A 24014-nucleotide genomic window follows, 5' to 3' on the forward strand; every position below is an offset into this window, starting at 1 on the left:
TCGGCTGTTTTCCCTTATTTACTTTCAGTCTGACAGGAGAAATGCTCAGACACACTATAGTGATACAATCTACGGCATAGACGGGTTTATTACGTGGAAACGAAATCTTTATGTGACGTGGCTATTTCGTAATACCCAAACGGACACTAAAAATCATTATGAAGATGGAAGTTTTCATTCATAAAATAAAAAAACAAAAACCCTGATCCGTCCTGTAATTCTAGGCTTATCCTACCAGTCTTTCTAACCATCCAGATTATACATCTACAATACCACCACCCAAAAAATAACTCAAAACAGTTCAAAGGTGTACCTATTCCTGCCAACTACCCCAGATCTAGCTTTATAATCAACTGTCAAATGGTGACGGGTTTGTCAGAGATTCACAATGATGAGACGAAAACTGAATGTTATTTTTCAAGCCCACTATTAAAGCTGCTCTTGGGCAGGTGTTGAAAGGATGTTTAATATTTTCTATTAGAAAAGTCACACTACTATATTAAGTGACCAGCCATTTAAAATAAATTGGGATTTAAATTTTTGAACATGGCCAAATTTCAGATCTTAACTACCTCATGAAACAAATACTCATTGCAGTTGCATACACTGCTTCTACTTCTTCTGAAGATGATTGGATCAAAATGGCCTAAAGCTACTAGTGCAATTGTAAATAGAGCTCACAGAAAAACAAATTTACAAATCACAAGCATCTGGTCATCCTGTAAAGCAGTCTGTTCTATTTTTACACTGGAAACCAGCAAATAGATTAAATTTCTGCCAAAATGTCTAGTCCATCTGCATTCCTGATTTGAAAGTCACCTAATTTAAAAGTGCCCTAATGAACGTTACAAACCTAGGACAAGTGAGGAAATTTGAAGTGTTTTATTCTTATTTCTATAATATACAATGACCTTAAGAGGAAGTGGCCTTCCAAAATGCACAGACTGAGGTAATGTGGACAATGGATAAATACAGAAATATATTCTTGTATTGTGGAGTTGGTCTGCCTTTATCTTCAAGTATGTGTCATGGTCCTCTTGGTCGTTTACTTTTTCCACTGCTTGTTTTCGTAGTCCCACTTGGCTGAGAAGCCCTGCACTGGGTTGATTCTCATGTCCAGCATCCTCTGCAGCTCCTTCTCTTTGTACTCGGCCTCAAATGTGTGGGGGATTGGTCCATACACTTGCAGTGACAAAAACATGTCAAACCATGAGTCTAATTAGACTGCAAGCAATCATTCATTATTATAGCATTGATTAAAAAGTCAACAAAAAGAAAATACAGACAGGTTTAAACCAAATATTAACATCTTTGCCTGCCCACTATAAGCCATTTTTCTATACTTACCATACATTCTCTGCCAGAGCACAACCAGGCCAGTGAAGCCAATGAAGAACAAGATGCCCCCAACCACAGACTTCCACTCTGATGAACCCTGGTTCATCTCAGCAAAGCTCTGTTTGAAGCTGATGCGGTACACTGAATATTGAAACGCAAAGAACTAGGTGAAGAAAAGTTCTAAGAGTGCAAAAGCAACCGGATATATATATGATTCAACTACATATATTACTACAAACTTTGCTTGTGATAAAACCAGTATGACCAACAGTGATGAACATTAGAGCATTATAGAAAGTGTGGACAAGAGCATGCACTATAGAGGCCCTACATGCAATCTTCTCATCTTTAGAGAGTGCAGCCCAAGATCCCTTCTCCTTCTCCTTCAGGGATTTCTGCTCTGGATTCAGGTTCTGCACATAGCAGATATCTGGAAGGGGGGTCTCCTGCCTGTCAAAGTAGGCAGGGAGGCTGTAGTCCTCTACCTTAGCAACACCTGCAGGGGGTGACACAGAATGTCTCATCATATGAATTTTGCTAACACCTGAAGCTTTCATTTGTGTCAGCCCTCCCTAGAAATGCCATGTGTATTCTAAGACTAAAATTATTTGTTTTATATTTTTTGAAATACTGTTAAACTATTAAACTCTGCCTACTATGCTCTTGCTCAGTTTGTAAAGTTAGTTTCTTTCTAGACTGTATCTTGTCAAAACATTGTGAAATAACTACACATTTGGTTTAATGTATACAAATTATTGGTGTTTTTAAATCAACTTAGCGATAAACCTACCTTCTTAAATTACTCTAACCCTTAAATCATTGTAATATTTTAAAACATTTAAAGAATATGGAGAGATTGGGCAGATTCGGTTGAGGATATGTTAACCAGTGGAATTGGCATGTGATGTGCTCAAAACAAAACAAATATACACATCATTCAGTATGTCAAATAATATTTTCACATATCCTATGCTACATGCTAATTTTGAATACATCCCTGATAGAAACTCTTTTTTTAAACCATAAAGTTTACGTTTCAGCACCTTATCTGTAGTTACTAGAAGGACAGCCAGTACATCTTAAATACCTGTGGTTACAATAGATTACCACAAGAAACTGTTTTCAACTGTGCTGAGCTGCCACACAAATGTTTTTCTGGTTGCTAGAAAACCTGTTAACCAGGTGACGTTTCTTGGTATCTCATGGGATGAAGCTGTGCTATGGAATAAGACAAACTCACGTTAAGGGATAGAAATTTATTGTTGGGAAAAGTGATGTTTCATGTTTTCACTAAATTCAAAGCTCTTATTCCTCTCTACAAATTCAACAAGGAATTACACTGAAGAAGCAAGGTGAATCCACTTTTATATCACCAGCCAGGCACAGAAATTGTCATTTCAAGTGACACTCACCATGTCCTCCACGAACACAGAGAGAGGTGGAGATCGCACGTTTTCCAACAAGGCTAAGGACTCTGCTGGCCAGCATTCTGTGGAAAAGGTCACAGTGGAGATAGTAATAACCTCAATATGCACCCTTGCGCACATTTCAACACCTTACAGTTATTTCGGGTTTTCACAGCAGACAATTTCTAACGCTAACATGAAAAATGGTCGTATTCAGTCAGGAGATCATGCATATAAATAGTGTCATTTTGCCTCACTGACGCTGCATCAGGATACATTTCAAATGCTGTGTGCTATCATCTGCACTCAAATCGAGAAATAAGATATAAGCGTGCTGACTTCATTGTTGAGACTGTGCGTCCAGACCAACGGTGCATTGTACCTCCGTGATGCTGGCTAAGCTAATGTTAGCGTTAGCTGCAAATACAAGGTCATAACGCCCGGGAAACAATAGCTGGATAAATATCACTTTATTTGAAACAATACTGCAAAAAGACAATTTTACCACCGACTGCTAGCGTGTTCATATGAGCACAGGTCAGACCACTGTGACATTTACTGTCTGGTGGAACACCGGACAACACGTCTGCTAGCACGAATCCGATGCTAGAGGCTAGTGACAGTTAGCCGGTAAGTTAGCCGCGATACGCTCTGACAATGTCACATCTAAATAATTGTTTATTTCAAGTAAAATGCCTAATCGTCATGGGTTTCTGCTAGCAGCATGAATATACAGGATATCACAATGTTAGTACGTGGCAAATGTGAAGTCTTTCTATACAATTAGAAATGTACTGTTGATAAAACGATACAACCTCTTGTCTCTTCCTTGCTCGCGTCCGCCGATGGTCCTAAAGGAAGTGTGATCGTAAATGAGAACGGAAGTACGTTCGTCACGTCACAATGAGGTCAAGCCAGCACACCGAATGGAAGATTGTCCCGTTTTACGACATTTTCGTTCTGATTTACGGCACCACTGGAGTTGCACTGCACAGGCGAGTGGAATTAGCTCTTCTGGCTAACACTAGATACTGCGGCACCGAGTAATTTATTTAGTAAAAAAGACTAGCGATTCATAAGAACTATAAATCTTACATGTACTCACTTGGACGACTTAAGGTCAACAACATGATCAGCCGATATATTGAATGTTGAAGCAGGCTTCTACTTTTCTTGGGCATGCTAAGTACCTGTAGCTAACGACAGCAGGCAGCGTGTAGGATCTGTCTTTTTCATAAATATGCCTATTCAGCTGACCAGCCAGGCATACTGTAAAATGCTTCTACATACTGCTAAGTATCCCCATTGCGCCGTCAACGGGCTGCTGGTGGCAGAAAAATCGAAGGATAAAAAGAAAGACAGCCACAGTGATCCAACCTTGTGTGTGGACTGTGTGCCGCTGTTCCACGGTACTCTGGCTCTGGCACCAATGTTAGAAGTGGCTTTAACGCTGGTAAGTGTGATATACATTCAGCTGGGAGTTGATTGGGTACAATTATCAACTAAACAAACCAACACAGTCTAATATAACAGTCCGGCTGCAAGACACTTATTCAGTTGTTTAAACTGTTTAAATTAGACTTGATACACTGTATTGAATACAAGCCTGATGCTACTGGTGTGTGTAATATTGTGTCCCTCACATTCACTTATAATAAGTGTAGATCAAGTATTACACGGAACTTTTAACTGTGTATTTAGTCCACAGGAAACTGAGTGTATTTATTATTTGACCTGTTGAAAATGAATGTGGTCTCATGCTGTCCTGTCTTTTCATGTTGGCTCCACCTCTCCTGCGCCTATCTCAGATTGACACTTGGTGTAAAGAAAATAATTATATAATTGCTGGATATTATCAAGCCAATGAGCGCACAAAGGATTCAAGGTACAAACAACCAAAATGGAAACTAATGCCCTGCTGCTTCAGGGAAAACAACCAGTTATAAACCATGCCCCAAACTCCTCTGAACTCTGATGGACTTAATGTTTCTGTCTCTCTTGCTCTCCCACTTCCCCCTCTGCAGACCTAACCAAGTTGCAGAGAAAGTGGCTGCCAGGATTTCTGAGAACTTCAGTGAAGCTGCAATTGTTATGGTAATAGTAAATAATTTAGACTGGTGGTCTATGTGCTGACATTTTTTAAAGGATGTGGTACAGATAGTAGTATTAGATATCAACTTAAAAAATCTGAAAGCCTGAAAAAAAAAAAAAAAGATTTGCCATAGGAAGCATTTAGTACTACTGTTTGAGATTTCAAGTTCAGCTGCAGACTCTCAATGTACACAAACATTTTGTAAAGATTATGTGAGTTTGGCATGTTTATGCAGCGATTAGGCTGCTGTTAGTCAGCTACCTAAGTTTGGGATATTGACACATCCAAACAGAACCTACATGCACCAACCCTGAAGATGAATGAAGATAAAGTGTAAGTGTAATAATTTAGCTAAAACACGGTCCTGTGAAGCAGTACATAACCATGCTGTCACAATTATCCGGAGTCTCGCCAAGATCATAATTGCTACGAAACTTCTTGTAATTTTCTCTTTTTCCCTTAGGTGGACAACAGTAGATTAACAATGAGCTGTTATGAGCCCATTGTATTTATATATGATCATCATGAAAAAAAGTGGAAAAACCGAGAAGTAACTTCGTAAGTGTCTCTACTTTTTCATTCCATGATTTCTGAACCTCAGTCACAGCTTCTGGCATAGAGACTCCATGTGCACTTTCAGTATTCAGCCTTGACATTGCATGCTCTATAGGTATGATCTAAGGTGGTAATTGCCAAATGTACGTTTTTGTGTTTTCCAGTGACTGCTTCGAGGACTGGAGCGAAGCACAGAAGATCACATCGGCTCTGTTGGAGGGAAGGTCCTATGAGAACTTGATTGACTTTGACAACCACTTGGACGATCTCAGGAATGACTGGACCAACCCTGTGATCAACAAGTCCGTCCTGGATCTGTGCTAAGCCCCTCAGTCAGGAACACCTTGGACACACATATATCAGAGCCATTTTAGCATGCATGATGCTACTCATTGGGTAGCACAGGAGTACAGAAATGCTGAACACATAGTCATTGTTCCATCAAAAAGGCTCCTGGGCTGACAGAAAATGCAGAGCATTGGCCAGTTAGGCCAAACTCTTTCAAGGGCAAGCACCATACACTGCACTGCTGGCATGTGTCCACCTTTTACAGGTGATGATGGCTTTTGTGTTTCTGAATGCAACTTAAATGTTTCTTTTTTTTCTGAAGTGGCTTGTGTTTAATCATAGTTTTGTGCATAAAATTAAATTCTAGAGTATTAGATCTATTTTTCCTCTTAAATTTTATGGCCAGTAGCCATACAGAGATCAAGTCCTAAATGAAATTTAGGCAATGATTGTACTAGTGAGGTAAAGTATAATATAAAAATTCTTTATTAAAATTGGTTAGTTTGTTTTAAATTCATGCAGAACTGTAGTCTGAAGATAATTGTGGGTATTTAAAAAAAAAAAGTTTTGTTATATTGGACAATGTGTCACATGCAAGCTGCATTCATTCTATAGATGCACCAGCAATGATAAAGGGATGATTAATTCAAGAGCTTTGATTCAATGTTTTAATGCTTATAAAACTGTTTTTGTGGTGTGTTTCTTTTTAGTGCTGGTGCATTTCAGAGTCCTTGGTGGTATGCAATATGTGTTGGTTTTTTGGGTCTTGATTGTTGCTCTAAAGGATTTGAGATTTATACTGACTCACAGTGTGGATTTCGGTCTAATTTGGATGTGTGATAAATTAGTAATAATAGTATTTTATATGTAATTGACCACTCTAAATCTAGCTATTTATTAGTAATCTTAAAAGTACTTAACATGAGGATATGGAACTGTTTGTATTTCAAATGTAGTCAGTAAATGCTAACTACTTTATTGAGTGGAAATGTAATTTTTACAATGTTTTTTTGAAGCAAATGTAATATGAAAGCAACTTTTAAAATGATGCTCCTATTATTTTGCATTTATTTTTACTAGTCTCAAGGCTGCAGCTTTTGCAGCCATACATATTTGCATAGTGCTGTGTCACTAATGCGTCAGGGTCATATGGTATGATCATCTGCTCTTATATGGCAGAATAGAGAATAACATGAAAGGAAATTTTACATGTCAACATGGCAGAATTAAAAACAAAACATATGTAACGTAGAAATAAAGACAGAATGGTGATATAGTACTGTATTAATCCTGATGGGAAGTACCATTGCACAGTCAAGTTACATTAGTTCAACTAAAATGTTATTGCTTTAAAAAAAAAAAAAAAAAGTTTACTGACAAATCAGATTTTCTTCCTAGATTGTTCTAGGTATTTCCTGTCATGACTTTTCCAGAAAATGATGATTCATAATGCTTGTTAAATAACCAGGAAACTTTTGCTAAGCTTTCCTCACTTGTTTTCTTTTAATTGGCCTTTTCGAACTTTTCTTGTGTGTCTTCAATTTATCATATCTGTTATAAATTTTTCCTTTAAGAGTTTTATGTGTCTTTCCATTTTGCCACGCTATTTTACAAAAGTGTTGTGTGTTTTTTTTAACAGCTGCCTACACTTACTGCTTCTAGGTACTCACAGAAATATAATTTGGTTTCCAGCTGATACTTATTTTCATTGTTGGTGAATCTACTGATATTTTATCAGTTTTGTTCTGTAAAAGTCATGAAATACTGAAAAATGTTTATCACAATTTCCCAGAGCCAAGTGTGATGCTATGAAATGTCATGTTCTGTCCACCTAACTGATTTTACATATTAAAGAGAGAAAAGCAGCAAATCCTTACATTTGAGAAGCCTGATCTATCAAATGTTAAACACTTAAATTCTAAAATTGTTTAGTTTTCTTTTGCAGTTTTTCTAGTTTTTCATTTGATTGATTAATTGTGGTTTTAACTTTAAATTATTAATATTTGGATTTGGTGTCAGAGTTAAAAAGCTATAACTTTTATATGCTAAGACTGTTGCCACTCAAGTCACTATTTAATCTTCACTTGTATATATGTGCACAGCATAAATCTTCTGAAAATAAAATGAAGTGAATAGTCATATAAATTAGAATTGGACTATGAACCACTCATTATACAGTGTTGTGAAAAAGTACTTATTTGTCACACTTGATTCAGATCAAACAAATTTTAATATTACACAAAAATAACCTGAGTAAATGCAAAATGCAATTTTTAAATGATGATTTAAATTATTGAGTAAAAAAGCAGTCCAAACCTGCCTGGCCATATGTGAAAAGGTAATTGCCCCCTAAATCTAGTAACTGGTTGTGCTACCCTTGGCGGCAACAACTGTAATCAAATGTTTGCCATAACTGACGGTGATTTTCTGGCCCACTCTTCTTTTCAGAATTGTTTTAATTCAGCCACATTGGAGGCTTTTTAAGCATGAACATCCTGTTCAAGGTCATGCCACAGCATTTCAATTGGATTTAAGTGCAGACTTATGACTAGGCCACTCCAAAACCTTAATTTGTTTTTTTTGTTTGTTTTTTTGAGCCATTCAGAGGTGGACCTGCTCATGTGTTTCGGATTATTGTCCTGCTACATAACCCAAGTGTGCTTAAGCTTGAGGTCATGAACTCATAACCAGACATTCTCCTTCAGGATTTTCTGGTAGAGTGCAGAATTAATGGTTCCATCAGTTATGGCAATTCATACAAGTAGCCCCAGACCATCATACCACCACCACATTTGACTGATGTTCTTTTTATGAAATTTTGTGTTAGGCCGGATGTAACAGGATGCAGTTCAATTTCTGTCTCATCAGTCCACAGAGTATTTGTCCAAGTCTTTGTGTTCTTTTTGGTCAGTAGTGGCTTTTGCCTTGGAAATCTCCTGTGGATGCCATTTTTGCCCAGTCTCTTTCTTATTGTTGAATCATGAACACTGACCTTAACTGAGGCAAGTGAAGCCTGCAGTTCTTTAGGTGTTACTCTGGGTTTTATGACCTCCTGGATGCCCTTGGAGTAATTTTGGTAGGTAAGTATGGTTTCCTGATTGTGCATATGCAGTTGCACTTAAATAACCTTTGGAATGGAAGACATTTAAATATGACAAAGTATTTTTATACTGTATCACTGCATTTCATTACATCTTCGCCCACTATTTAATAGATGCAGTCTACAAGCTGTGTACTAGTAGGATAGGAAATACCAAAGAAAAGCAATGTATCCCTTTATCTGCCCTCCGTCCCCATCTGCAGGTAAGTGTTGCCACCTAGTGGCGTCTATCTGCAATTGTTAGTACTGTCACATGACCGACTTCTTCCTGTCGGGCCAGACAAAGCACATATTCAAGAAATAGACAGTGTCGTCATGACCAACGATTCCCAGAGGCTCAAGTATTGGCTTCAGCCTTTAATGCCAGTTTCCATTAAGATTGAGATGCACTTATCGCGGGAGAAGCACAGTACACAGTACGCAGTACACAGTTCACAGCAGCGGTACTCCCGCGATATATAACTTCCTGTCAATGACGACACGGTCTTCTCCTGGACTCTTGTAGCTTCATGCAGCCTGCAGCGCGGGAACTTGGCCGGTTAAAAAGGGACAGTGAAAAGCTATGGACCCCTCGGAGGTAGAGTTCCTCGCAGAGAAAGAGATGGTGAAGATAATCCCAAACTTCAGTCTGGACAAGATCTATTTGATCGGAGTGGGTAATCAGTTGCGGTATTTTTTACACGGTTTAGCTAACACTTAAAACATAGCGTTAGCCACATAAGCTCAGTAAGTTAGTTGACGTCAGTACCCTCAAACCGTCTGGTGTCATACCGTGGGAATCTAGCTGTGCAGTGTTAACACTAAGCCGTGTCATCTAACGCTAATGTTTACGCTTTGTGTTAATGAGCCAGGTGATACTGTGTGTTTCTGTCCTCAGGGCGACCTGGGCCCCTTCAACCCCGGGCTGCCCGTGGATGTTCCTGTGTGGCTGGCTCTGAACTTCAAGCAGAGACAGAAGTGTAGAGTCGTTCCTCCTGAGTGGATGGATGTTGGTGAGACTAATGGACTCGACATATACACTCCATATACACTCCGTTTGGCATGTTTTCAAGTGGCTGAGAGTGGTAAAGAATAAAGTTTAAGTTAATTATTATTGTTTAGCTTAAACTGGCGTGTAGCCCACCACCATCCCTGACACCTTTGACTTTTTGGATTACTGCGCTGGTATACACTTAAAGGACAGGAGAAATGTTATTTTAGGTATTTCTCATTGTAATGAGAAGACAAAAATCAAAGGTCCATTACTCAGTTTGAATTGTTTTTGGAAAGCAGCGGAGCTCTGTAATGTGGTGGTTTTGATTATTTCAGGAGATTTGTTCATGGTAAGAGAAGTAAAATGCCAACCTTAACGATTTAAGATTGCCTTTCCTGTATCACCTCTGCAGCATTCTTTGACCCAGACACACATACATACAAATATATATATATATATATATATACATACATACATACATACATACTAGGACTGCACCTATCAGTCATTTCTGGAGGTGAGTATTCTACTGAAAATTGGAATAAATTCTGAAGATATCTTTGCCATTCTTATTTTCCATCTCAATATCTTCCATGGTTTCAAAGTACTGACTCCAGGGCAGAGGGGAGAAATCTCTCTGGATAAAATTGACTTTAGCATTTTTAAACAACAATACTATTGTGTAATGCATGACAGAAATGACAGGTTACCTTGAATTGACGTTACCTTGTGTCAGCTCCGCTGGGACAAATGCTCATCACCAGATATGCTTAAATCCATTAAGCATTCAAGTTTGTACAGCTTGAAGTTGGAAAATATGCCTAAAAATTATGATATGTTTAAAATGCCTAATAATTGTGCACACAGTGTAGCTATATAGATATGTAGAGAGAGATAGAGTTGAGATAATTAAATGATTGTTTGCTTCAATGTACAGAGAAACTCGAGGAGATGCGAGACCTTGAGAGGAAAGAGGTTGCCTTTACGGCTGTTCCCAGTCCTTACTACATGGAGCTGACCAAGCTGCTACTAAACCAGTGAGTGACAGAAATACAAAAAAAAAAACTCAGGCACGAACAAGGCCCTGTGCTACTGTGTTCATATTAATTAAACAGTTTGTAAACATGCTTGTTGACAGTTAATGTGTATATGGCACTTTACCTTAAATAATTTGTGTAATTCTGCAGCGCGTCCGACAACATCCCTAAAGCAGATGAAATCCGCACACTGGTCAAAGACATCTGGGACACACGTATCGCCAAACTGCGCTGCTCTGCCGACAGCTTCATCAGTCAGCAGGAGGCTCATGCCCAGGTAAAACTGCCCATGAAGTATCTAGCACTGCCCCTGTAGCTTTATAAATGGTTTACTTTTTTATAAATGGTATCTTCAAGTGATGAAAAAGATATTAAGATCCAGTAGATATGAACACAAAGCTTCACCAGCCATTGGAGTACAACTTCGTTTTACTTGTTTGCTTGTTTGGTTTAGTTTTGTTTGCATGTTCCCCTTCTCATTCTGCTCCTTTCTTCTCAGCTGGACAACCTGACTCTGATGGAGATCAACACAATACGAGCCTTCCTTCTCGACTCTCTCAACTCCATGTATAAACTACGTTCCAATCTGCAGCCCGGTTCCAGTAAAGGACAGTTCTTGGATTATTGATCCATCAGGCCTGGCTCAGCTTATGGCTCATGTCTGCAACAAACTTGAGCAGGCTGCGGCAAAACCCTTGGACAGAATCTTGTACTGCCTGAACAGGCTGTTCATTACTAAAAAGACAGTTTTCTCTGAGACAGAAGAAACCAGATGGGATGTTTTACTCAGCCTTTTTTAGGGATTACACTTCTTTTGAGGGAGACGTGTTAATCTACATATTTAAAAGCAATTGGGGTTTACATGTATTTTTCCTTTGAAATCTGTGCTTGTTTAAGTTCATGTAGTAGTTTAAGACAGGCCACCATTTGTGTAAGTTTCAATAATTAACACAATAAATGTATTTGTTAAGGAATAAGCGGGTATAGAAAATTGATGTATTTGTGTGTTACAGAAATGTAATACTAATGCTTTCCAACAATATTTGATATACAGTATTATATTAATGTATAAAAATGTACTCCTATCGCAGAAATTTGAAATTTTACCAGCTGCAGTTCGCCAGCAGTAGCAACTCTATTTCTAAAACCCACAATCTTTAAAGGTGGAATACTGTTCTAATCGAGGCTCATGGTGTTCTTTTTTGTTTTATAGGTTTCGATCATCCCATAAAATGTCTCACTTAGTGAATAACACCCACAAACAGACAAAGGTTGATATTTACCATTTTTGAAATATTTTATTTTTTGTCTGAAATCACAGCCATATATTCATAAATACCTAATTACTACATTCAACAAAGAATATATTACATTACAATGAATCCAAACAAGTACATTTTAAAAACAGGATTTCACAGCATCTAGACATCCTCCACTGAGTTATGGGGCTATTGCATGGGCGTGCGTGGGTTGGTGACACAGGGAGAGGGGGGGTTGGGGGTTGGGGATGCAATCGCTGTACTACACCTGCCTCCACAGCTCATTGGCAGCTCCCAAAGCATTAACTAATAGGCTGCACTCTTGGCTCTCTTCTGCTCTGTTTAAGTGACAGTATATGCTTTGTCCTTCTGATCCTTTGAATTGGCTTAGGCCTCATACATGAAAAGGTCTTATTTAGTCTTGGAGAGGCATTTAGGTGAAGGAATTCTGTATCTGTTCTTGACACACAGTAGATACTTGTAAAGTCCCTGATCACTGATGTTATGTGTGGAATATTTATTGTGTGGACTGTAACTCATTCACATGCTCCCAATTCCTGAGGCACTTGTAAATCATATACTGTATGTATGGGGTAGTTGTGCTTCACTCTTTTTTTTGTTATAAATTAATGTTCAGCACACCCTTAAAGTTCATTACAATTCTTAAACTTTTAAATAGTGACATCCCTCACTCTTTTCACACCACTCACCCCACCACTATAGCGTAACACTTCATTTCAAAATCATGTAAATACCTTGTAAACGGTCTCTGCGGTCTCTAATCGCACATACAACCATATGGCTGAGGAAACTCAAGGGGTAGAAAGTCAGAGTAAAAGTGGCTGAATCTCAGAAAGAGTGATGAAGTGCAGACAGAAGATTATAAACAGGTATGAAGGCCAGGTAAAGTCAACCTTTCTGATGTTATGTCTACTAGAAAATGCCCAGTTTGAATAGACTGTGATTTCCAGGCTTTCAATGTGGTGGCAACTTTGGATAGCAAGGGTCATAAAAATGGGGAATAGCAGGATGTAGATGAGCAGGGTCAAAGGCATTCAGTGGAAGACGGGCATTTTGGTTCCACTGTTTGGCTACTTAACTGCAACTCAAAAGTTCAGAATGGAAAATGCTACGGTTTTGTTTTTCATTTTGGCACTGTGTCCTCTCATGGCTGCTGAAAAGAGCTTGATCTTTTGAAGTTTAACATCATGCAAACCGTCTATTTGAGTCCAATGCTGTTATGTCCTACAAAGTGAAGTGAAGGTCCAGTGACAGGATAAAGCATCAATAACCAGTTTCATCAACTGGCTGCTTAAGAGACTCTTTGTCTTTACAAAACAAGTGAAGTCAAGTTACCAAAGACAAACAAAAACACTAATGATGTCACTGTGCATCTCAACTGGAATATCACAAGCTAACTAGTCATCCCAGCAGCAGTGAAGCAGAGGAGTTGTTGAATGGGCATTAAAACAGACACATGTTTCTGTGAATGAAGGGGATGAGAGGGCAGGAGCCATGTCTCAGGACCTCTAAGTAAGCTTTGCTGAGCTCAGAGGCCACACCAGGTGGCTGTGGCTGGCTTTTAGCTGCGTGGCACCAGGAGAGAGTAAGACTAGGAGTATGTCCCGTTTTCTCTCACTCTATTAAATGCCTTAAAATGAGCTGTTCTGGCCAGCAGCAGTACAAACACTAAAAGCAAGGCTTTCTTTTCCAACCCAAAGAGCATAAACATATAAAAATGGCAGGCTTTTTCTTTTAAAAGAACAATGATTAAAGTAATAAAAACATACAAAATTCTTTTAGGTCTTCATATTATATACAATACAAGGCTGAAGCACCTTTTAAAATTTTTATTCTCAAATTTTCTATTTCGAAATAAAACATTTCCTTAATTCTTTCCAAAAATGTGCATTTTTCCAAGTTCTTTCCTAATCTGAACAGTTCTTTGTTGTAACACAGTACCACCAGGTAGTTCTTCAGCTTTCATTCTTAAGTGCATTTCCAGTTCAAAAGCTTGTGTGGCCACCATGATAAAAAGCAGTCCTGATTGGCCAAAAGCCTTTGTATGGAGATTTTAAGCATTCAAGTCTCTTGATGACACCCCTTCTGGGGTAGCTGCTCCCTCATTGGCAGGATTGTCTGTGTAGCTGTGGCGGTGAGGGATACAGGGACTGAACAACAGAGCAGCAGGGACTAAAAAAATGTATGAAAAGCAGATGCGTGTGTCTGTGATGATCTTCAGGTACTCCTGCCCCATACTGTTTGCTGATCTTGAGATTGGCTACATTGGCACATGTTGGTGGCTTGTGGCACAGTCCCTGGCTGGCCACAATCCAAAAACTGCCTGTCCTTCACTGAATGTTCCTGCCTCCTGTGCATTTGTCTGTCCATTCATTCATTCATTCATTCATTCATTCATCTGTTCTCCTCCATGGAGCTGCGTGGACCAGGCCACAAAAAAGAAACTCCGGGTGTCAGTCTAAAAGGCTAGGTGGCTGGGGCCTGGGAGCTATTGGGTCAGCGTGCTGGGGTCACCTGGGAGGGTAGCTCTTGTAGTGGCCGCCTCTCGGCCAGTGTGTCTGTGGCAGTGTCAAACACTTCCTGAAGTGCTCCAGCTCTGCTTGTAACTTCTCCCGTTCCACTGCTAGCTTCTGTCTCTGGGACATCAGCTCCTGCACAGACAGGGAGTTATACCTTATTACATCTGGTGAGGTGGGAGACTTTTAAAAACTGCTTCTTTTTGAAGGATTTAGACAACTTTAGCTTGTGAATTATGTGTTTAAAAATTACCACCTGAGTGTGTTCACTTGGCATTTCAGATGAATAACCTGCCAGTGCAGGTGCCTGTGTCACTGTGATCCTTTTAGTGCTAGGGTGGCTTTTAAGTTATTTTATTCAACCTGTGCATATACTTTATTTCTTATGGACTTAAAAAAAAAAGTATTTAGAGATAGAAAACAGATAGATCACACCTTGCCACCCAGTGTGTGTTCTCTACTTAGAGACTTCTATGGAGAAACTAAGTATTTCAGTCACAGAGTCACTAGCAGCAGGTGTGTGTGTGCGTCTTACCCCCATGCTATGAGACAGCTGCTCAGCAGTCAGACTGAGGTTGTAGTTCTGAGCTTCTAGTCTTCTACACTGGTTCTGCAACACTTGTCGCTCCAAACTTTGCTCTAGAGGACAACACCAAATGACAGAATATGGGGAAGAGGAAAAAATATGAAAGGGTTAGAGAAAAACATAAGGATGAGGGCAGTGAACATTGATCTCAAAGCTGGGTCCAGACCATGCGCTATAAATATAAATGCTACTAGGCAGATCTACCACAAGCCAACTAAGTTTAAATATTTAAATGTCTGTTCAACAAATCCTAATGATACAATGTGTTTGTGTAGAATGATAAATACCACACTCTTGTCACAAGAGAATGCAACATCTAAAAAAACTGTTTTCATTTGGTCTATTTTGTTACTTTTATAGATCCCATTTTTCATTAGTGCATTAATTGATAAAGCCACAAAACAATATCACTGTATACCTACAGAATGAACACATCTTTTCTCATAAACAGTAGCATTAGGGGATATTGATGGTAACAGAAGTATAATCATTGCAGGTTCAGTGTGCATGTTTACCTTCAACATATTCCTGATAAGCTTCAAATATAGACTCAATCCCCTGCCACTTCGAAGTAGGAGCCTCCTCTTCCTCCTCCTCCTCTTCCTCCTCAGATTCCTCTGGGCCAGACAGGTCCTCCCTTGTTCCTGAGGCCTCCCGATTAAGGGGTACAGAGAAGTGCTGCCCGTTGGGCTGAGGGTGAGAGAGTGACAGCGGATGGGGAAATGAATGTGCATTTGAATGAGACTGTGAATGTGGCTGCGGTGGTCGGCCAGGTGTGCTCTGAAGCTCTGGAATGTTGTAGTGAACAGAGGACTCCTGGGGGTGGGACGAGTCTGACATCCCTGTGGCTCCACCTAATGGACAAAGATGGGTGAGGAGGACAGAAGATTACATAATAATCAAATGATTACTTAATAATGAAAATAAATGTTAGTTATTGTCTTTAACTGAAAATATAGGATCTATAATAAAAAACCTGAAATTTTATTCTTGTAGCTGTAAGGCAGTCTATCAAATCATCATTACAAAGAAATCGCCATGGCGTGTGCCGCCTACCTTTATGTTTCTGCAGAGCCTTCTGAGTGGACTGAAGCACAGATTCATGAAACTGCTGGGCAAATTCCTCTGGGGTAAAGCTATCCCAGGGTTTGGTGCGTCCATTGATGCTGTGAAGGCCTTCTTTAGGCTGCAGGGGAAGTGGGGGCCGCAAGCTGTTCAGCAGGCTGGAGTTCCTCTTAGAGATCGGTCCCTCACTGGGCCCCCGGGCCTTGTCTGGGTAGACAGCTGGAGAAGGGGGTTCCTTTGGTCTTAATGTGTCCCCAAGGAGTTTTGGATGGCCATTGGGGGATGCTGGGTAGTGTGAGGAGGGGCTATGTGGTCTGACACTGTGGTGTTCCTCTGATTCAGAGGGAGGTTGGACAAATGCAGGATCTACAATCATTTGAACATGCATTACTCACAGTGAAATCAAGTTTCACTATTATACAGATGGAATACTGCAATAAGATTTTGCAGTTAACTCTGATGCCTCATTCCTATCATTATAAATTATACAAATAAATAAACACTCCGCTAACCCAATAAGACAGGGATGAAAAAATATGTATACTTACACTGACAAAAATTATAAACGCAACACTTTTGTTTTTGTCTCCATTTTTCATGAGCTGAACTCAAAGATCTAAGACTGTTTCTATGTACTCAAAAAGCCTATTTCTCTCAAATATTGTTCACAAATCTGTCTAAATCTTTGTTAGTGAGCACATCCACCTCACAGGTGTGGCATATTAAGATGCTGATTAGACAGCATGATTATTGCACAGGTGTGCCTTAGGCTGGCCACAATAAAAGGCCACTCTAAAAATGTGTAGTTTTATCACACAGCACCATACTACAGATGTCACAAGTTTTGAGGGAGCATGCAACTGGCATGCTGACTGCAGGAATGTCCACCAGAGCTGTTGCCTGCGAATTGAATGTTCATTTCTCTACCATAAGCCGTCTCCAAAGGCATTTCAGAGAATTTGGCAGTACATGCAACTGGCCTCACAACCGCAGACCACGTGTAACTACACCGGCCCAGGACCTCCACATCCAGCATCTTCACCTCCAACATCATCCGAGAACAGCCACCCGGACAGCTGCTGCAACAATCGGTTTGCATAACCAAAGAATTTATGCACAAACTGTCAGAAACCGTCTCAGGGAAGCCCATCTGCATACTCGTCGTCATCATCGGGGTCTCGATCTGACTGCAGTTCGTCTTGACTTGAGTGGGCAAATGCTCACATTTGATGGCGTCTGGCACTTTGGAGAGGTCTTCTCTTCACGGATGAATCCTGGTTTTCACTGTACAGGGCAGATGGCATCATGTGGGTGAGCGGTTTGCTGATGTCAATGGTGTGGATCAAGTGGCCCATGGTGGCGGTGGGGTTATGGTATGGGCAGGCGTATGTTATGAACAACGAACAGAGGTGCATTTTATTGATGGCATTTTGAATGCCCAAAGATACCGTGACAAGATCCTGAGGCCCATTGTTGTGCCTTTCATCCACGACCTTCACCTCATGTTTGCAGCATGATATTGCACGGCCCCATGTTGCAAGGATCTGTGCACAATTCCTGGAAGCTGAAAACATGCCAGTTCTTGCATGGCCAGCATACTCACCGGACATGACACCCATTGAACATGTTTGGGATGCACTGGATCGGCGTATACGACAGCGTGTTCCAGTTCCTGCCAATATTCAGCAACATTGCACAGCCATTGAAGAGTAGGGGACCAACATTCCACAGGCCACAATCAACAACCTGATTAACTCTATGTGAAGGAGATGTGTTGCACTGCGTGAGGCAAATGGTGGTCACACCAGATACTGACTGGTTTTTGGACCCCTCCCCAGACCACCCAATACAGTAAAACTGCACATTTTAAAGTGGCCTTTTATTGGGGCCAGCCTAAAGCACACCTGTGCAATAATCATACTGTCTAATCAGCATCTTGATATGCCACACCTGTGAGGTGGATGGATTATCTCGGCAAAGGAGAAGTGCTCACTAACAGATTTAGACAGATTTGTGAACAATATTTGAGAGACACAGGTCTTGTGTACTTAGAAAAAGTCTTAAGATTTTTGAGTTCAGCTCATGAAAAATGGGGGCAAAAACAAAAGTGTTGCGTTTATAATTTTGGTCAGTGTATATTATTAGCATGCCTCTCACCAGAGATCTGTGCTGGAGGGCTCTTACACAGTGGATGAGGGGCATGTCTGATGGTATCCAAGGTTACGTTCTTTTCTTTAATGGCCTGAAGCAGCTCCACCACCCTTTCATTATCTATGAGATAGAGAAAAAATGTAGAACATGTGAATCTTTGTAGTAATAGTAGTCTTGAATGTGCACACCTCTCACCCAATTGCATGTGTGTATGTGTGAGAAGCTTGAATGTGGCTTGACAGCATTGGAGGCTGCACACTGCCATCTGTAGGCAGCAAACAGTAAATCAAGATGGTCCTAATCAAGATTAGACCAGGACCACAGTAAGCCCGCTGTTGCCACTCCCAGTTTCATGTCAGTATGTTTGTGCATGTATGTAGAACTCATGCTGCATATAATACAGGGGTATGAGGTTGCATGATCATTGTTTGACCCCTTTATGATTTCCTTCAAGGCACGTTTCAACATGTCAGTAAGAAAGTAGTGCACGTGAAGCAGGCAGAGCTCAGCTCAGTGAAGTGTCTGTGAACGGTAGAGCCAACTGATATGACTACTATTTTTGTATGGAAAGAGTCTTTTCTCTGCTGAAATGAGGTGTGAAAAGAAGGGAGACATGACATGGAGAAGTATGGCATGTAAGAAAGATGGCATGGGTCAGTTCTGTGATGTAATGGTCTTTGAGTTAATTTCCAAAGAACACCAATTCTTTACTTAAACAACAAGGAAGCCATGGTTTATCCAAGTAAAACAGCTACAAGGTATTGTTACACACAATTAGTCTTCCACTAATTAATTATTTCTTGAAACATAATTAAATATTATGGTTAGTAAGCAACATTAAAGACCCATATGTAGAGTAATTGTTACAGTCATACATACATTTATGAGGTGTTTTCAGAGTGGCTTCTAAAATGACAAGGTAAATTAAAGTATGGGATGGAATACCTGCTCCCTTACCTCTCCTCTGCTGTACACTGATGTGGGATAGTCTGAACATGGTTAAGAAGCGCTTCTTATCCTCCAGCTCTGGTACTCGGTCCATCTCTTCTGGGGTAAAGCGCGTGCTTAACTGTGGTGAAGGAGGAGTGCGTTTTGACTGAGAGGCAGGTGGTGAGGGGCTGAGCTCCCTGAGCATCCTCCTTCTCTTCCTTCTCTTCTGTTGAACCAGCTCATCCCGCTGGCCCACCGTGGTTAAGCCAAACACTCCCAGAAACCCCAATTTCTGTGCAAAGGCAAAAATAAATAAATAAGAACCACGTTTTATCACGAGTGCGTGGCCGCATACTCCCATCATATAAAGCATGGAAACCATATGTGGTGGCAGGGGTTTTACCTCTGTAGAATCATCCAGTTTGAGTGGGGGCTGCTCTGCTACTCTCCTGAGATGGGCTCTCACCTCCTCTTCATCACTCTCATCATATGAGTCATCCAGCTCATAGTAGTAACCTGCAGCAAACACAGGTCACTATTGTCACTCCACTTTTTAAAAAATAAAGTTGATTGTTACATAAAACGGGATAGTGTTTATGATTTTCCTAGAATATAAGGCTGCAGGTTGTTTGTTTTAACAATAATAATGTTGGGCCCGGGTACCTTTCTCCTTGGCTTCCCTTCGTCTCTTCTCCTCCAGGTCCAGCTTGCTGAGAGGCCTTCGATGTTGCTGAAGAAACTCATCATAGATCAGCGCTGTGTCTGGACCCATGCCCAGTGTGGCTACATGTCCCATCCCTGTCACACTAACCATTGCTGTCCCTTGTCCATGTCTGCTGTGGCCTGCGTGTCCTTGGAGGCTCTTTAGCCCTGCATTGCTTTTCATAGATCCCTCCAGTTCATACTGGGTGGACAGGGATAGTGATGCCCTCTGCTGGCTGAAGAAGGACTGGGTGGATTTCTCCAGATCAGCAAGGAACGTGCTAGGTTCTGGCAGGCCAGGAGGACCTCTCAGTGGGGGATACTTCTCCACTGTTCCCCCATCTCTCCTTCGGGCTCCATCCTCATATTTGGAGGGCCCTGGGGGCAGCCGACTGAGGTCATAATGTCCAATCCCTGAGGACTCATGGTTTCGTCTGGACTCTGAGGCTGTTTCTATAAGTGATGCAGGGTTCCACAGGGTGGTGGGAGGTGGAGGGTGGTGTTCACGTGGTGGCTGTGGAGGTTTAGGGGAGATGAGGGGTGGAGGGGCACCTAATTGAGGATGGAGGTCCCGGTTTCCAGGTTCATGGTGATTTGGTATGGATCTGTAGAGATACAATGGAAAAAGAATAATATATGTACAATGCCAATATCTGTTATAAAACTAAAACTAATGTTTCCCTCACTCATACACAGAGAGGTGCGCCACATTGCTAATGTGCCTTCCCTATTTCCGTTCCCTTCATCCCTGTCAGTATGTCTGTCTGTGCAAAGCATCGTTATCAAGCCCAGACAGAGTAGCCCAGAGCAGAGTGAGGATGTGGCCCAGGCACACACTGTCCTCCAGATATAGAGGTCTGTTTTTGATCAGTTTTTGGCAGTTGTGGTATGGCATGCATGTGTGCATACAGACACACAGATGGAAAGTGTAAGTTCAAAGAACATTTCCTGATAGACAAATAGGAAGAAAAGAAAAGGACATAAAGTGAATGACACTTTATGTCCTTTTCTTTAATGTTATATGAAAATAATGTTCTATAAATGGATTCGCACTTAATGATATGAAAGAATGTAGAATATATATGTTAAGAGAGAACAAGGCTGAAAATGGTGGCTTGAAAAGCAATAATAGTACGGTGGTGGAAAAGAAACGTCAACGGTAAGGAAGGAAGACAGGCAGATGGCTGATGGACACTGTTTCAAGCGCCTTTCCAAATCAAACCTGGCAGGAGTGCACACTGCATGACTAGTCAAATTATCTATGCCTCCTGATTGTGTTTGCATTTCTGTATGTGTGTGTGTGTGTGTGAGAGAGTGAGAGTGAGAGTGAGTGAGAGAGAGAGAGATAGAGAGAGAATGAGAATGAGAGAATACATGTGTGTTATCTGCGATCTGCAGCCTGTGAGCTGTGATTTTGCGATCATTCTGTGGTGCTACTGATAGCAGATGTGTGTATCTCTCCTGTCCTACAAATTCAGCATTCACCACAACCTCAATTCTGAATCACACAATACACAACATGAACACAGACACAAAGAAGGGTAAATAAGGAGCTTATATGCAGGGTTTGAGAAGATTAACTGAGAATTAGCCTTTTTGTATCATCCACTGTCTGTTTGAAAGCCTAAACTACTGCCACTGAAACTACAGCCATCTACAAGCTACAACCTGCATCAACACCTAAGCATAGTTTCCTGTTTGCCTGCACATCAGGCCTGGAAGGTAGCATGGAAATAGACTTGATGTGATGCTTTTGACAGGGTTAAAGTTTTTTTTAGTTCTGCCTGAAAACAAACTTCTAAAGCCTGCCAGCTATAAAACACAGGCACAACTGTCCCTATCAGACACAGTCAGCCAAACATCCAAAAACCCACAGAGTTATGTGGAAATAAAGACAATGTGGCAAGTGGTTTAACATATGAAGCAATGACATGACTGCAGATGTGTCAGTGAGTTTAGCCTTGAGTGTGTGGCCTCACCTGGAGTCTGTTCTGTGATCCGGTGCATCAGCTGGCCGGCCCAAGTCCAGGTGCTGCTCCAGAACCTGCTGGCGAAATTCCAACACCTGGTACTGACAATCCTCTTTCTCCTGCCGCAGCTTGCGTTGCCGTGCCAACCACCTCTCCTCCTCATTGGCCCTCTGACCAACCATTGGGCCTGGGAGCCCCATCCCCACAGTGCTGGGGCCCATGTAGAGACCATGGCCTGAGATTAGACCAGGGACGGTATGATGCGATTGGACGATTGAAGAGTGGAGTCCAGGTGGGACTGGTTTGGGAGCAGGAAGGGCAGGCTCTTTGGTTTTATCTATAGAGGGAGGTCAGAAAAATTTCACACTGCAACTCTATTGGTATAGACAATGTCTGTTATATCTGGAAATTTAAGTCCTAGGTTGACAAGAACATAAAGTAGTGGTTTTAAATTGCTTGTTATGTCTGACAAAAATATTCACTTCACTCTCAGGATAGAAAACCAGGAAATTACCACATTCGAAAAGCTGAAACTAATAGGTTTTTAGACATATAGCTAAAAAAAAAAAGTCTGATAATTGTGATTATGAATAAGATTAGCATCAATGGTCGCTGATATATTTTATTTTTATTTAACCAATCAAATAATTGTGTCAGCTCCATATAATGTGCATTATCAACAGGTGTTTACAAGCAATATCACTGTAACTTATAGAGGCTACAGGGTAAGCACCGACACATACCAGCCCGATTAGGGGTGAGTCTTTCAGGCTTGGTTCGGTCCTCCTGCCCTCTCATGGCATGGAGATCAGCCAGATAGTGACTCTCCATGGTCTTGGATGCCAGCTCCTTCTCCCTCACTGCTCTCTCCTTCTGCCTCTCCAGTTCCTTTTCTCTTTCTCGCTCCTTTTCCCGTTCTCTCTCACGCTCCCTTTCTCGCTCACGCTCACGCTCACGCTCACGCTCCCTCTCCAGCTCCTTTTCACGCTCCCTTTCCCGCTCTCGTTCCCTTTCCCGCTCTTTCTCTCTCTCTGCCTCGCGTTCCCTCTCTTTTTCCCGTTCACGCTCGCGTTCCCGTTCTCGTTCGCGCTCCCTCTCTCTCTGCCGCAGTTCATCCTCCAGCTGAAGCCTGAAAAGCAAAGGGGGCAGACAAAGACAGAAGCAGAGAGGAGATGGATGTTATATTGGAAATGACAGTTTATTGTACTTATGCATGGACATGCACTGGTTTAGATATTTGAGTTAAAGGAACTGTACCTCTCAGACTGCAGTGCTGACAGTGAAGGGTGTGTGAAGTCTCCAGCGTAGCGAACCCCTGGTAGATGCATATGAACAGCAGAGGGGTGGATGGGGGGTAAAGCTCCCCCTGCTGGTAGTGGATAGAAAGGTGACCTCAAAGCAGAGAGGCAGAACGAGTCATCCATCCTGGGAGAGAAGGATTGCAATATAAAAAAAGAAAAAAAAGTTAGTCTCTCTGTGTGACAATGTAGCATTTACTTTTATTAACCTGTGTGCCTCCATTTCCCAAGGAGGCAACATCACACGGTCTTCCTCCTTTCAAGATAGCAGCAGTGTCTGTCAGCTAACCTAGCAAGAGACTGTGCTGTGTGTTTTGTGTGTGACATCCACTGCTCATCCACTCATTAAATCCATTACAGTGCAGTGTGTGATGGATGCTACAGTCCTCTGATCTTGCTGGGTTGATGGACCAGGGACACACAGGCTGTGCGATAGCCCAGAGCAAGCAGTCCACATGATCACACACAGTATACATCACACGTGTTAAAAGGAGATACCCCAGTAATCAGTCCTAGAGTATAATTGACTTATGCTTCAACAGACTTTCTTCTCATCTGTGCTGATACTGTGAGTTTGGTTATTTTGCCTGTTACTGTTTTGTACTATCCTGTATTCTCTCCCCCAGTTAAATAAATATACAAATAAAAAACTACAAAATATTTTACCTCTGGGAACATGAATTCAAGGTCAGCTGTGCACTAATGCTTTTATTGCTGAGTCTAAGCA

General features: G+C 41.1%; 4 protein-coding genes across 6 annotated transcripts in view; 2 read left to right on the forward strand and 2 right to left on the reverse strand.

Moving 5' to 3' along the window:
• Positions 1 to 867: 867 nt before the first annotated feature.
• Positions 868 to 3639, reverse strand: cox4i1 (cytochrome c oxidase subunit 4I1). The gene is made up of 5 exons (XM_026320593.1): positions 3560 to 3639; positions 2751 to 2827; positions 1670 to 1834; positions 1348 to 1479; positions 868 to 1182 (listed from the first exon to the last, which is right to left on the reverse strand). The coding sequence occupies exons 2-5, from the start codon at positions 2824 to 2826 to the stop codon at positions 1046 to 1048; spliced, it is 510 nt and encodes a 169-aa protein (XP_026176378.1). The 5' UTR covers position 2827; positions 3560 to 3639; the 3' UTR covers positions 868 to 1045.
• Positions 3640 to 3693: 54 nt separating this feature from the next.
• On the forward strand, positions 3694 to 7549 carry emc8 (ER membrane protein complex subunit 8). Its single transcript, XM_026320519.2, has 5 exons — positions 3694 to 4197; positions 4553 to 4629; positions 4769 to 4838; positions 5300 to 5394; positions 5556 to 7549. Exons 1-5 carry the CDS (start codon positions 3985 to 3987, stop codon positions 5713 to 5715), a joined length of 615 nt encoding a protein of 204 aa, XP_026176304.1. The 5' UTR covers positions 3694 to 3984; the 3' UTR covers positions 5716 to 7549.
• Positions 7550 to 9094: 1545 nt separating this feature from the next.
• gins2 (GINS complex subunit 2) lies at positions 9095 to 12074 on the forward strand. Its single transcript, XM_026320524.2, has 5 exons — positions 9095 to 9431; positions 9657 to 9771; positions 10690 to 10789; positions 10940 to 11066; positions 11289 to 12074. The coding sequence occupies exons 1-5, from the start codon at positions 9342 to 9344 to the stop codon at positions 11415 to 11417; spliced, it is 561 nt and encodes a 186-aa protein (XP_026176309.1). The 5' UTR covers positions 9095 to 9341; the 3' UTR covers positions 11418 to 12074.
• A 554-nt stretch (positions 12075 to 12628) lies between these two features.
• The window catches only part of gse1b (Gse1 coiled-coil protein b), a 169838-nt gene continuing 158452 nt past the window's right edge, over positions 12629 to 24014 (reverse strand). For 2 of the 3 annotated variants that reach the window (XM_026320521.2, XM_026320523.2), the window contains 11 exons: positions 23247 to 23414; positions 22733 to 23118; positions 21999 to 22326; positions 19981 to 20624; positions 19721 to 19833; positions 19333 to 19609; positions 18394 to 18507; positions 16228 to 16602; positions 15687 to 16025; positions 15121 to 15224; positions 12629 to 14720 (listed from right to left, as the gene is read on the reverse strand). In XM_026320521.2, coding sequence (XP_026176306.1) covers positions 14580 to 14720; positions 15121 to 15224; positions 15687 to 16025; positions 16228 to 16602; positions 18394 to 18507; positions 19333 to 19609; positions 19721 to 19833; positions 19981 to 20624; positions 21999 to 22326; positions 22733 to 23118; positions 23247 to 23414 — 2989 coding nt within the window. In that variant the 3' untranslated portion in view covers positions 12629 to 14579. The remainder of the gene's footprint in view (positions 14721 to 15120; positions 15225 to 15686; positions 16026 to 16227; positions 16603 to 18393; positions 18508 to 19332; positions 19610 to 19720; positions 19834 to 19980; positions 20625 to 21998; positions 22327 to 22732; positions 23119 to 23246; positions 23415 to 24014) is intronic. The other variant, XM_026320522.2, reaches the window with a different exon arrangement.

The sequence above is a fragment of the Mastacembelus armatus genome, chromosome 3 (genome assembly GCF_900324485.2).
Source record: "Mastacembelus armatus chromosome 3, fMasArm1.2, whole genome shotgun sequence".
Taxonomy (NCBI): Eukaryota; Metazoa; Chordata; class Actinopteri; order Synbranchiformes; family Mastacembelidae; genus Mastacembelus; species Mastacembelus armatus.

Coding starts and splice junctions, on each gene's coding strand:
- gins2 (XM_026320524.2), top strand. CDS start 9,342: ATGGACCCCTCGGAGGTAGAGTTCCTCGCAGAGAAAGAGATGGTGAAG. Junction 10,790..10,939: donor ACCAAGCTGCTACTAAACCA/GTGAGTGACAGA, acceptor GTAATTCTGCAG/CGCGTCCGACAACATCCCTA. Junction 11,067..11,288: donor AGCAGGAGGCTCATGCCCAG/GTAAAACTGCCC, acceptor CTTTCTTCTCAG/CTGGACAACCTGACTCTGAT.
- cox4i1 (XM_026320593.1), bottom strand. CDS start 2,826: ATGCTGGCCAGCAGAGTCCTTAGCCTTGTTGGAAAACGTGCGATCTCC. Junction 1,835..2,750: donor CTGTGTTCGTGGAGGACATG/GTGAGTGTCACT, acceptor CACCCCCTGCAG/GTGTTGCTAAGGTAGAGGAC. Junction 1,183..1,347: donor GCTCTGGCAGAGAATGTATG/GTAAGTATAGAA, acceptor TGTCACTGCAAG/TGTATGGACCAATCCCCCAC.
- emc8 (XM_026320519.2), top strand. CDS start 3,985: ATGCCTATTCAGCTGACCAGCCAGGCATACTGTAAAATGCTTCTACAT. Junction 4,630..4,768: donor GAGCGCACAAAGGATTCAAG/GTACAAACAACC, acceptor CCCCCTCTGCAG/ACCTAACCAAGTTGCAGAGA. Junction 5,395..5,555: donor AAAAACCGAGAAGTAACTTC/GTAAGTGTCTCT, acceptor TGTGTTTTCCAG/TGACTGCTTCGAGGACTGGA.